Below are 14,575 nucleotides of genomic sequence, written 5' to 3' on the forward strand. Positions count from 1 at the left end.
TTCATTCCGAATTTTAAAGAATGTAAGAAGTTGAGGAGAATACATGGGGCTGCAGTTTGACAAAGGTTTTAAGTGTTTGCCTCATAAACCCAGGGTAAATACAGGGTTTAGCCTAGTACTTGCCTATGAACATATAGCCAGGGAAGGGCTGTAACTGAGAAGGTCACTATTCCAGTAATGCAACAGGAAAGTATTTATACATAAATCTGTTGCGTACAAGTTCTCCCTGAATAACTTTTACATGGTTACATCATTGCTTGTGATTGGGTAGTCATTTGTTGGGGCTCATATGCCTGGTGCTTTACTGGTTACATTATTACTTCAGATGGCGACATTTATTACAGTATGTACAAATAATGTAAAATGCAACAAAAGACTAATATTTTTATCTGTCACTTCAGACTGCTTCTTTGCTCAGGGAGAGCTGGAGTTTGCATTAGCCGATTACGGTCAGGCCCTGGAACTGGACCAGGTTGATAGGAGTATACAAACCAGAATTGCAGCTGTACAAAATGAATTTGGCCTGCTGGATTACCACTCGGGGTAAAGCAGTAGAATTGCTTGTCTTTCTCTCTCATTTATTTACAGATGGTTCTGATTTCTTTAAGTGTTTGCAGTAGTATATTTAAATAAGATCAGTACTCTGTTTGGTTTTCATCTGCAGGAAGTACCGGCAAGCAGAATCAAGGTTTTCTAAAGCAATCCAGGATAATCCCACAGTTTGTCATTATTATTTACACCGAGCCACTGTGCGTCAAAAACTTCAGGATGATGTTGGTAGCAAAAATGATGCTCTCACTGCTCTGATACTGAGTCCCAAAAACAAACAGGTAAGTTGTTGATATACTCCCTAATATAATAATATGGAGGGATGAAGGGGTCAACTGCCCCAGGAGCAAAATGTAAGAGAGGGCATGATCAGACTAACATTCATGCTAATCACTGTTTAGTGCATACTGCCTTTGAAAAGCTGGTATTGCATTTGCTGTCAAGCTCAAGCACTGTAACGTGCATTCTAAGCTGTAGTTTAGAAGTGAAACATTTTGTTTCTTTTTTCAACTGAAAGCAGAGTGCCGTAGTGCTCTGTGTGGTATAAACCGCAGCAAATGCTAGGGTTGGGGACAGGGCACAGAAATGGGACCCATTTGGCTTCTGAATTTCAGGAACTCCAGGTACCCACAGCTGTAGACTTTTTTTGTTCTTTCATTGAAGAGTTGAGTCAGGAGGAAGAGGTATGTATCCAGCCACATGGTTAATGTGTCAGTACAACAAATTAACTTTCTGCTCTTCAAAAGAAGAGCTGGGAAGGTGGACACCACTAGGGATAGTAGCCCCAGGCACTTCCAAAGCTAGCTACACCTCTCTCTGATAGTACCCACAAAACTGCATTTTTCATAAAAAAATTAAATTACATGCATCTCAAGATAAGAAAGACTGGTAAACTTTTTTTAAAAAAAATCTCTATTTTATTCAAGCAAAAAAAGAAGTTTATAGTATATACTTTCCTGTAAGATCCAATTAGTACAAGGAAGTAAGTTTAAGTTACAGCTTGCATTCATTACAGAACGTCATAGTAAAATTGCATTTAAACTGTGCTAAGTTTAAGTACTGCCATACTCTGTTCTGTGTGCTATATTTAGAGTCATTTCACCACTTTTGAGAACAGTTACCTTTAAGTATACAGTTTTCAAATACACATTTATCTTTATGTACATATTTTTAAATTATTACATTGCTTTAATTGATATACATTATTGGCATGTTACATAGTATAATGCACTTTATATACATAGTTTACTTCATAACATATATCCTAAAAGAAAAAGTTGTGTGTGAACAAAAGGAGATTAGTAGTCATCAGAAGTACAATGCAGCAGACATAGGCTAACTAATAAATGATGCATGTGAATAAATTAATGTAGATACTGATTAAGTGGTCTAAATTGTGATAGAGAGCCTATAAATGTATCCCATATTTCTGAAGATTTTTTTTTTTTATTATTATACCCGATTTTTATTTTAGTCCACTAAAATTTGTTACCATTGATGTGTTGCATCACTTTTTGCTTCTAGGAAAACAGATATAATTTCTTTTGTGAGTGCTGTAAGATCAGATTTAAAATCATTTCACCTTCATACTGCAATAAAAATGTAGAGATCCTTAAAACTCAATAGAACTGGCATCTATATTGTAATTATGCCTTATGACAAACTAAAGCAGTAAGGTAATATAATCATTTGGTTCCTCTCAGCTGAGGTAAAATATTTCTCTTGAAATGGATGACAAGAGCAGATTTTATTTGGTACTTGCATATTATCGCAACCAGATTGCACATCTGTCAGAATCCTTGAACTTATGGCCAAATTAGTGTTTTGCTGTGGCAGGGGTTGGAAAAGGTACTAAACAGTTTCTATGGCATTGTCTGATCCCCCAGGAGTACTACTGAGCCCCAAAGTCCTCTTCTACCTTCAGGTCAGTCAGCGACGGTTTTCATTTTAAATGCTGTGGACCAGACTGTGCTAACAGAATACAAGACAATGTAAGTTAATGCCACCGAATCCCAATGCCACAACAACTTTAGTAGATGCAACCACTGTGAAAATGATGTAGATATTCAATGAGTACCAGTGTTTCTCTCTGCTGTACTGAAAAGTGGAAGCAGAGAAGACATCCGTTGACAGGACTACGTTTACTGGGTGTCAGCATATGACATTTTCTGGCTACTCCCTTACCCCACTGATGTGCTACAGGGTTAACTGTTCCTAAGCCCTCTCAGAACTGTGACAAGACATCGTGCAGAAATGTGAAATTTTTAACATTGTGGTGTCAGTTAAGATGCATACAGGAGGGTAGCACTCCCAGGGGCCAAAGTAGTATGTTAAGAAGGTAAAGCTGACAAACTGCATTACTGCTTTTTACACAACCAGCTCTCAGAAAAAGCCAGTCCTTTGGTTTCACATGGCGCTCAGGTTGAAACAACTACGAATAGCATAAGTGTGAAATGTCACTTCCAGGTTACTAATTGTTCAAAATTCATGACAGTAAGGGCAATGACTTGTTTGTCCATAATTTGCACAATGAGCGATTTGCAACCTGCTTGCGAGAGATGTGCAATCTCGTTGCGATAATACACAAATACCTTTTTTTTTTAAAGGAATTTGAAAGGTAGCTACTTAATTCGTGAAAGTTTATTACATAAAGATTCTGCAACATTATGTAGCAATATCCAGACTCCTAGAAAGATTAACTCAGACCTGCACATGAAACTGAAGAAATGTGCACAGACTGGGATAAATATGTCGCTGGAAAAGCAAAATCCAAATGTAAAACAAAACGACCAATGGAATTAACACACTAGCTGAAGATAAGAACGTGTTTCATTACCAAACAAATAAAATAGGCAATCACTTTTGCTTCAGACCATAATTTTAAATCATGGACTCTTGAAAAACAGAAGACAAACTGATTACTGTGTTATATTTGAATTTATCTGTGTTCTTCTATTAACCATTTAGACTGCCAACATGTTAATAATTCTGCTTTGCTGGAAATGTCTAAAGGTTTTTTTTCTTTTGCTTATTGATCAAAATTTGAACGCACATTTGTTTCAAAAATAAATGACATGAAATTTTGGCAATAAAGATCAAATGTTTTAGGGTTCCTCTTAAATGATCAAAGATGCATTCTTTCAAATGCATCTTGATCGAACTTGAAAGCACTAAAAGGCAAAATAGCAGTATGATATATAAGCAAATTCTTTCCCAGGGAAAGAAATCTCTTGGCCGCTTCCATTACTTTGCCATTTTCATGACTGTAGTGCGATCTTGGAGTTGGTATATTTAAATGTGGGGGGCACAGCCCCCACTTTATGTAATGTTTTTAAAAAATTGGGGGGGCAGCGATTTTTTTTCCCCTGAAAAAAAAAAATCGCTGTTCTAAGTGTTCGAGATTGTAAGCTTTCACTTACATGGGTTCGATAAATCATCTTTCACTCTTAAGTGTTCGATGATTTAACATAGACCCAATGTTTTACTGTATTGGTTCTGTTTTCCTGTTAGAAGTGCAGGATTCTTACACATGCAATTTTCATTTATGTCACTCCCATCCAGTTAAATGCCGACATCATGCTTCATTAAGTATCAGTGTGTGCGTGCATAAGTATCTATACATGTATATTTTTTTTTGGGGGGGGGGTTGATACAAATTCCATTTGTAAGAGAGAGATCTGAGAGTCACATCAGTAGTGACCAAATGAGCCAATGTTCAGTCCACTGAGTGGCAATATGTATTTAAGTGATCTGCATTGTTTATATTCATTAGGATTTACTTACAGGGCTTGTCCATTTGGGCACAAGTTACCCTCTTCAGTGGAGGAGAAAAATTTCAAGTACAATACATTTACAAAATGTTCAAAAATCAGATAATAAAATTACATTACTTCAAACACGAACAAAATGAATGTGGATAGAATACATAGTGAAACAGTTTTGCAAAAGACAACAAATATCTCAATAGAAAACAGTCGTGCGGGTCATGAAGAATATCTAGTGAGTGCAAGAATGACTCAAAAAGTGTAAAGAATGAAGAGAAATTAATTTGTGAAAGCATGCTTTGAAGTCTGAGAGGAAAAAGAGTGCGTTTAAGTAACATGTTACTAGAAGTGATAGTTCATACAGCAGAGTGCAAGAGGAACTAAGAGAAAACGGACAACACAAGGGGATGTAGGTAGAAATGGCAGCACATCAAGTGGTCATATCCTACAGTGAATGTGGCAGAAGTGGAAAATAGATGAAAAGTAGATATGCAGAGTGAGATTAAGGTTGAGAGAGATTAATTGTTGTAAAGAGAGGCTATAACGTCAATATTTGGTTTGTGCTGTGTAGAGAGATGTATAGATGGGTACCTCCCTTTTTTAATTTCGCCAAATCCTTTGGGTTTCTAATACCATGACAGGAATAGACCTCATTCCCAAGTCAAACTAATAAAAGTTCATGAAATTTAGTATTGTTTCAATCTTTGAGGTCAGCCAAAAGTGCTCGTTGCAGCACCCGCTATGCGCCCAGTAATGACGACTCCTGCAATTTGTATAGGGTTATATGTATTGGTAACTTATATAAATAAGATTGTAGATTCTTTTTTATAAGACCTGTTGCTCCTATTACTGTTGGAATGGTCTGGTTATCTTTCTTCCACATTGCTCTCGTTTCTGCCTGCAAATCCTGATATTTTATGACATTGCATCTCTCTGTACTCAAGACACTGTAGTCACTGGGTGTGGCAATTTCAATGATCAATGCTACTTTTGTCCTCTTTTCATGGACCACTATATCTGGTTCTCACATCCACTATATCTGGTTTTCTCACATCTATCTTTTGAACTGTTGGGAATGGGTGATCCCAACTAATGTAGACATAATTTTCTATAATGCTTTGTGGTTCATGTTTCCAGTATTTTTCACCCACTTCATGCCATAATGTTTGCACAATCCCCAGTGCAACAGTCTTGCTACCATTGATATGTCAACCAGAAATGAGGTATGCGACTTGTTTCCAATTCTGTTTTACAAAACCTAGATTTGTCAGTTTCTCCCACAGGACAGCACAGTGGTGCAGCAGTAGCATTGTAACCTCACAGCAAGAGGTTCTCTGGTTATATTCTCAGTTGGGGTGCCTTCTGTGCGGAGTCTGCATGTCCTCCCTGTGTCCATGTGGGTTTTCTCCCCCATTACAAAGACAAGCATCTGGAGAGTTTCTCCCCCGGGCCTCCGTGAAAATTGGCTTTGTTCCAATAATCAGACTTTCCTGGTAAACAAATATTAAATTAAAAAAAAAAAATGTTCAGTAGACTTTGTAAACCAACATGCACATAGTCCACTATCGTGGGCCACCAATATTCACCTTTCCTCTCATGGTTTGAATTCACCTTTCCTTAACCATTCCTGCATTCAATCCAGATCAACATGAGGTTCTTCCAGATATTTTCTATACTTGCAACTACATTTATCCATTTTCTACATCTGATCCTTCACCTTGTGTTTTTTTTTTTTTGGCACATTCAGTTGCTGCCTGATTTTTATCTATTTCTGGTTTGATTTCCTTTCCTGTTTGACAACTATATGCTTCTGCTAGGCTAAACAGGAAGTCATCTTAGCTTTATCCTCTTCATGTTTCAAAAGTTACTGCTTTTGGGTCTTGAGGTCAGCAGATGTGTACAGTCCCATAATTGCAGATCTATACATGTAATCAATTTCAAGGAGACCCATACGTCGTTCAGAACAGGGAATATATAATCTGTTTACACAGATTTTTATAAATCATTTGGTGAGCATTAAGCATCCTTCTTGTTTTCTTTTCTAATCTTTCCAACACGTTTTGTAGCCAGTCACTCACTCAAACTAAGTTAGGACAAGAAGAACAAATTGGTTTATAGCTTGAATTTTGTTCCTATAGGTCAATGCTGTTTTCAGGATTAAAGTCTTCTAAAATATTCCTTACTAAGATTTATTCACATTTGTTTGTGTTTTATTGTTGAGCAAGAGGGAGTGTATAAATATTTGGGAATTGATGAAGGATCAATTCTTTTAGATCATGTTCTTGTCCCAAACTGATGTTTTCTTGGTGCTGCAGTTTCCTGCTTTAAAGTTTGCTTTTGAACATTTATCAAGACCAAATGACATTCTTATATCAACTGAAAAAGTTTTGACAACTTGCAGTTGTGCTTTCAATTCCTCATCTGATAAGCGGTACAGTTTTAAACAGACAAAAATATGTGAAGTCTTAACACTTTGTTGTTTTGTAAGAGCCAAAATATAACCATGGCCTAAACTGTTAGCCAATTTAATGGGTTAAGGGCAAGACAGAATAGCAGCAGATTACAGTCTCACCCTGGAATATCCTCCTTTGAGGTTTTATCCCTGGAATAATAATTCTTCCTTTATCATGGCTTAATTGCAAAGTGGTCTGCCACTGTTTCATGGTCACTGTAATATAGTCGATCAGTGTAGGGTGCATCTTACACATTTTTAAGCACTCTTATCCATGAATGTGGGATACTATCATTTTTTTTTGTAGTCCATGCCATACTTTGATTCTTCCCCTTTTTACAATTCTCCACTATGACAGATGATCCCTTGTTCCATACGACTCTTATTGCCTTTTTGGTCTACTGCCATAATTGAGTTTTCTTCTAAATGACTAACTTCTGTCGGCATAAATTCCAGTGTATAGTTTATATGTCAGAAGGCAAATTATTGGTCTATAATTCTTAGGGTAGCTTGCAGGTTTCACTCAAGTACGAGCATTGCTTTTCCTGTTGTTAGCCAGGTTGGTGTCTGTTTGGGGTGCACATATAGATGGTTCTTACTCATGGCTAAATCTTCATACAAAGATGTTAATACTTTTAACCAGAAGTTAGTTACTGCATCTGGGCCTGGGGTTTTCCAATTAGAGGCTTTTCTTAACTTGGTTTCAAGCTCTCTGGCTGTTACTTCATTCCATTTCATATCCTGTACCTTTAAACTTTTTTTTTTTTTACACATCCATTTAACATCTTTGTTACATTCCACAAGATCTTCATAAATACTTCTCCGAAATGCAGCTATTTCTTTTTTTTTTTTTTTTGGTGGTCTTTCAGTTCCTTTCACCTTGTTTCCCAATTCTCAATAAAACTTTTTGGGGTCATCAATAAATTGTTTATTATGTACTTTTTTTTTATATGAATCTGCTTATCTTTTAAGGTTTTCTGCCTGTACTGCGATTTTTAGTTTATGTGCAATAGTGCATGATAGATCCTGGCCTGTTCTGATACTGTGCATTGCTTTTATCACATCTATCATTCTTAGTATTTTTGTTTATCTATTCCCTTTCTATAGTCTAACAGTAACACTTCTTGTCTTAACTGCTTTATAGTTTTTTCTATTCGATATTTCCATGATGGTATTCAATTACTCCCCTTCCTTTCCCTCACTACCCTGTGTTCTTGTGGAAAAACTTTATCAGTTATTAATTTAGCTGCACAGTAATGTATCCTGTTTACTTCTGTTATATATCGCATGGATCTCTATGGACAGTCCTAATTACTATGTTCATTGTTTTATCAAACTTCTAACTTTTTGGGTTTTATTGAACTTTGCAGTCTATTTCTTTCACTGATCTTAATATGTCTATCAGTGTCTTTTAAATCAAGCAATTCTTCTCTTAGCTCATTTTCTTCTAAACTGACAGCACATCCCTTGTTTTCCCATTTCCTGCGGACATTCTGTAGAAAGTTCTACAGCATCTTCCTGCGACACATTCTCTTCCATTTCATCCTGTGCCATCCATTGCTGTGTCATATGGGAACTCACTGGCCTATCACTCCTCAGCATTGACTGTGTCATAGTTTACACAAGTTCCTGATCCTTCCCTGCTCCAAAATATCTTCATATGGCACCTAACCAATTGCTTCCCTTTCCACTGGTTTCCCCTTAATTTGGATATCCATTGTTCTTATCCTGTTGTGGTGCTTTCTGAATTAGATTTTCTACACTGAATCCTGCACTTCACAGGTACTCCATAACCTCAGTTTCTATTTCTTTAACTTCTCTGTTACTAATCTCCTTTTCCTCTGTCTTCTTATTTTTTGTATTGTAAAGTTTTCTTTCTTATCCTCAGTAGTACACTCTGTCTTTATGGCTCTTCGACCCATCAGTTTTTGTGGACTGATGCTTACTTTACAACAGGGGTGGATCCTACCCCTGGGCCCATTGTAGGAATGTTTCTGTATTTTGAGGATTCTTCAGTCATTTTTTTCCAGTCCTGGCAGCAGTGCACCTACAAGATTAGGCACTTTTTTATCCTGGTCTTGTGCACCCAGCTATCTTTAATTTTTTTTTTTTTTTTTTTAAACAAATTTATTGTTTTAACATATAAGAGAAATATCATAACAATTTTATACAAATAATTAAAAATAGGTATTATTATAATATTCAACAAAACAACTAAAGTATTTACAAAGACATCCACTACAATCAGATCAATTAAACTAAAATACTGTGCTATTGAAATTAGAATTTTTTTAACAAATTTTGTAAATTATCCCATATAATAAAATGTGATGTTTTTCTAGTTGTTCTCATTCTAATTGTGCTTATTTCCATATGACACATTATATTCATAACATTTTAAATTCATTGAACGAAGGAGGTGTATCTGAAATCCAATTTCTAGTTATTATTTTCCTAGCCACTGCTAGGATAGACCATAACAAGGGAAGCTTAATCTTTTAACACATTGAGGTACAGGTGTGTTGAATAATATAAGAGACTTAGAAATAATGAAATTATCTGTAAAAAGAGCCTGCAAAAATTCATTAATTGACTTCCAGTATTCTTTCAACTTCATACAGTCATAAAACATATGAGCCCAGTCGGCATTAATTTCTACATTACATCTCTTACATAGATTATCTTTATTATTAATTTTATTCATCATCAAAGGTGTATAAAAGATCTATGTAAAAATTTCCATGTATAAAGTCTCCAGACAATGGAAGATGTAGTTCTATAAGCAGATTCCAATATATATTGTTTATCTTGTTGAGTTGGTGGGTCCCCATTAATAGAGGTGAAATAATTCCAGTATGAATCTACATTGTAAAAGTTTCTTGTCTGATAATTTTATGTATATATGAAAGTTTACCTTTATCAGAAACTTTATGCTGTAAATTTATTATCAAGTAATCAATCAGTTTTGGAATAGATTCTTTAACTGTTATAGACATTAGATCTATTCTATCAATGAGATGTTGTCTAAAGATCTGAACCTCTAACCAGCAAGTTTCTCTTAGATCAAATTCTTGTTTTAAGAAATCTAGATTTTTAACTTTATTATCAGATATCAGCTGATAGCAGTACTTTAGATTATTATCTATAGCTAAATGAGCTCCTTCAGAAGTAGATGACATAAGCATACCCAGAGTATAAATTATAGGAATACAATAAAATTCCATTCCCTATACTTAGGGTGCATGAATATAAAGTTACGATAACTAATAATAATATTTAATGGGTAACAGACCATATGTTTAGGTGTAATAGGTGAAGTACAAAATTCCTTTAGCAACCACAACATGGAGTTATTTATAATCATATTTTTATGTGTTAAGGAGATTTTCATGAAGTGCATACTAATTAGCTCCCAATAATCTTTCCATTTTGCATATGACCGATCTATTAATAAAGTAATAACTTTTATAATAGAAGAGATAATATATAAATTAAAGTCTGGAAAAGAAATACCCCCTTGAGACCAGCTATTAGTATGTTTCTTTAATGCAATCCTAGGTCTATTAGGTGCCCATAAGAAATTTAACATTAGTGTATTCAGTTTCTTGATAGTTTTTTTTGTAGGTGAAAGTATTATTGATTGTATTAAGTATAAAATCTTGGGGAATATTATCATTTTAATAATTGTAAGTCTCTCCTCCATAGTAAAAACATATTATTCCAGGTATTAAAAAGATTTTGTATATTAAGAAAACAGGTATTATAGTTATTATATATAATAGATTTAATATCTTTAGATAGTATTATACCTAAATAAGTTATCTGACCTGAGTTGGGTACATATTTAGTAAAATCACTGAGAGTATTTTTTTGTGTATATATAGGTAGTATTTTAGTTTTTTCTTCATTGAATATTAAACCAGAAATACTTTTAAAATTCATCATTTTATCAAATAAAGACTGCATAGAAGAATTAGATCCTGCTGATGTAATTAGAACATCATCTGCAAAAAGTTGAAATTTTTGATGTTGTATTTTCTTCTATTTCAAAACCCTCTATGTCAGTACTGTTTCTAATCAAATTAGCCCAAGGCTCCATTACTAAAGTGGAGAAAGTGGACATCCTTGCTTTGTACCTTTAAGAATGGGTATTTTTTGTGAAACATATGTTCCTACCTTAATATAAGCTAAGCGTTCCTTTGTATAAATGCTCAATTAAATTTACAAATGCATCAGAGAAATTTGTGCATTTCAGTAAGGTAAACAGATAGTCCCAACTTACTGAATCAAATGCTGAACCTATATCAAGACTAATAAGTGTTACATCTTTCTTTTTCCTATTTGCAAAATCAATTAATGTTAAAGTTCTTCTTATATTATCAAAAGTATTTCTATTTACAATGAAGCCCGTCTGATCTATGTCTATAATGCCGGGGATAATGGTCTTCAATCTATCAGCAAAAATACTCAAACATTTTATAATCAACATTAAGTAATGAGATGGGTCGATATGAAGAACATCTAGTTGGATCTTTATTAGGTTTTAAAATTGGTGAAATAAATGTATATTGCCAAGATGGGGTTATTAACTCAGTTTGGGCCAGAATAAAAACCTTATGTATTAATGAATATGTAGTTTTAGAAAGGATTTTATATATCTCTGGTATAATACCATCATTACCCGGTGCTTTGTTTGATTTAAGCTTATTTATTTGTGTAATAACTTCTGTATATGAAATACTCTTGTCCAATAGTTTAATCTGTTGTTTATTAAGCTTTTATTCATGTTTGTGGTTATAAACTCCTTTATTTTATCTTTAGGTTCCATGTTAATATTGTTATGGTTAATCTTGTGAAAGTGATTTCTAAATTCATCCAGTATTTCTGGTATACTAGAAACATTCTTCTTTTTCCTTAGAGAAAAGATTTCTTTGATATGGTTTTGTTTATTCAATCTTTTGTTTTATTTTTAAGTCTATGTAAGTATTTGGGGCTTATTGAATAAGACAAAACTTGTATTTCTCTAAAGTTATTTTAACTTTATGAGTCAAAATTTCTTTGTATTTCTCATTTAGTTTGTTTATTTCTTCAATAACTTTCTTGTCCATAATATTTTCTTTATTTTATGTTTATAAGAGTCTAGTTTACTTTGAATATCTAACAATTCCTTATCCCAAGATTTCCTTTTGTTATTATACCATCTGATACTTTGTCCATACAGATATGATTTTAAGGCATCCCAAACATAGACAATGGAGACTTCAGGAGTATTATTTATGTCTAGAAAATGTTGTACTTCTGAAAGTATATATTCTTTATAGTCTTTTAGCTGAGTTAAGTATGCTGGTATCCTTTTGATCTGAACATTATGAGTATTTTTCATCATGAATTCAAAAACAATTGAGTTATGATCAGATATAGGACATGAAATGATTTTGGAATTAATTAAATCTGTTACCATCTGGTTAGAAATAAAGACCCTATCTATTTTTGAATAAGTTTTGTATCTGTTAGAAAAAAGGTGTATGGTAATGATTTTGACTCTATCTGATTATTAATATCATTCAAATGATAAGAATTAGTAAAATCATTTAAATGTTTTGCATTAGATGTAATTCTTCTTTTTTTTATAGTGGTAGTATCACTTTCATGTAGTATACAATTAAAATCACCAGCTAAAATAATATCCCCTACAGAGAATGATATGATCTTATCAATATGATGTTTCACTGTATTAATACCAATTCCAGGTATCCAGTATACATTAATTAAAGTGTAAGTCTTCCCATTAATTTGTATTGTAACCATACAAAACATTCCTTTGTCATCCTGATAAGACTTAATGGTTTTAGGAATGGGCATACTTTTATTCCATACAATAGCCACTCCTCTTTTTTCTGAGTGTGCTCTGAACTAACCAATACTGTATACTTATTAGTGGCTAGTTTATCAATATCTTTTTCAAGAGATGGGTTTCTTGCAGGAAGACTAGATTGGCCTTGTGTAGATTAATGTATCTTATTAGGCTTGCCCTTTTACACGGATTATTCAATCCATTAATGTTTAAAGAAATTCCTTTTAAAGATGTCATTTGGCATTTTTAAAACTCAAGAATCTTATGATCGAAATAACAAATAACAAGATAAATAATGTTACATCTCTTTTAGGTGTACCTTTAAATATAGCTGTATTTATTAAATCTCTTATGGGATTTTGTATAGGATTCAATTTTGTTTGTAGTGACAATGAGTGTACAAAATATATTGTGGATGTCAAAACTATATACATATAACAATGAACAAGTGAAAATAATGTAAGGATTAAACCTTGCATCCCGCCTGGAGTTGAAAACTCCAACTTAGAGCAGTATTTACTACTCAAGTTAACCCCTACCCTAAGCAGCAGTACCTCAGCTACCACCTTATCAATTTAATACTAGTTATATTTAACTGAGGTTAACAGTTTTCAATTCAATTATCTATCAAGACAAAACTACACATTTGGTAAAACAGCATCATATAAACTAAAATAAACTTTTTTTTTTTTTTTTAAAACTGTTCATACTATTATATAGATCTATGTAATATATAACACTTGTATTCTAATAGCATTCAAATAATCTTAATGTTAGAAATCAAGAGGAGAGAAAATTATGTTCTAACATTCATTTAAATCAAAACTTTGGCTAATATGATTCAGACATTACATGCATTAAGATGCATCTATTTTCTGTCATGTGAATTCTATCAACAGCTTCCAAAAAATCTTGAATTGTTTGTATATGAGCATTTACTTAAACTCATTATTGTCAATAGAGTAAAATATTGTATTCATAAAAATTATTATAAATCATATTGCATAGTTATGCATATTCTCAGAAACACCTTTATTACCTAAAAAAAAAGCCATCACACACAAACACAGACACACACACATACATATACACACACACATATACACACACACACACATACCCACACACACACACATACCCACACACATACCCACACACACACATACCCACACACACACACACATACCCACACACACACACACACACACACACACACACACACACACACACACACACACACATACCCACACACACACACACACACATACATATACACATACACATACACATATATACATACATACACACACACACATATATATATATGATCTCACTGAGTTGTGTGTTAGTAGAGCACTATCCTACTTGCTGTCCCTAGAATAAATCTGTCTGCTTTATACAAAATAATGCACAGCAAACACATATTAGTAACCAGATTTTACAATCATGCTAACCTACTGCTTTAAAATATATCACATGACATTTCTTCCAGAATAGAGTTATAAGATTATTTATGCTTGCCAATCAGATGAATTAAATGAGTTATAGTAAAGTATATGTTTAGGACACAAGTTTTTAACACAGATTATTATGCTACTGTTAAGTAGATTTTCAAAAACATTTAAATAAATGTTTCATTTTCTATGCCTTCTAAAATAAGATATTTACTTGCTACAAGAAACTACATCATCCAAACTCATCATAACTGACATATTTTATGAATAGAGTATTTTTCCTGAATCTGTGGTGTGTCAGTGTGATAACCTTGTCAATGTTTATACTAACTGCTTTCAGTTTCTCTGTGAAAATTCTGTGAGTGAAGCTTCTGAGGAAACTCATGGACACTATGCATGAGACAGCCCACATCCCAGATTGTCTCCCTTAACATTTTTGGCGGGAAACTTATTAAAACTTGTGGCAAACATTTATTTTGTCAATAGAGTAAAATATTGTATT

The 14,575-nt window shown here is 33.6% G+C and overlaps 1 protein-coding gene across 1 annotated transcript in view; it reads left to right on the top strand.

Annotated features, from left to right (window-relative positions):
- Positions 1-14,575, top strand: part of TTC16 (tetratricopeptide repeat domain 16) — a 361,188-nt gene that overhangs the window by 210,165 nt on the left and 136,448 nt on the right. The window contains exons 9-10 of the mRNA XM_044058179.1: positions 402-543; positions 665-830. Coding sequence (XP_043914114.1) covers positions 402-543; positions 665-830 — 308 coding nt within the window. The remainder of the gene's footprint in view (positions 1-401; positions 544-664; positions 831-14,575) is intronic.

This window comes from Protopterus annectens, chromosome 16.part0 (assembly GCF_019279795.1).
Source record: "Protopterus annectens isolate FY-2018-M chromosome 16.part0, PAN1.0, whole genome shotgun sequence".
In the NCBI taxonomy this organism is placed as follows: domain Eukaryota; kingdom Metazoa; phylum Chordata; order Ceratodontiformes; family Protopteridae; genus Protopterus; species Protopterus annectens.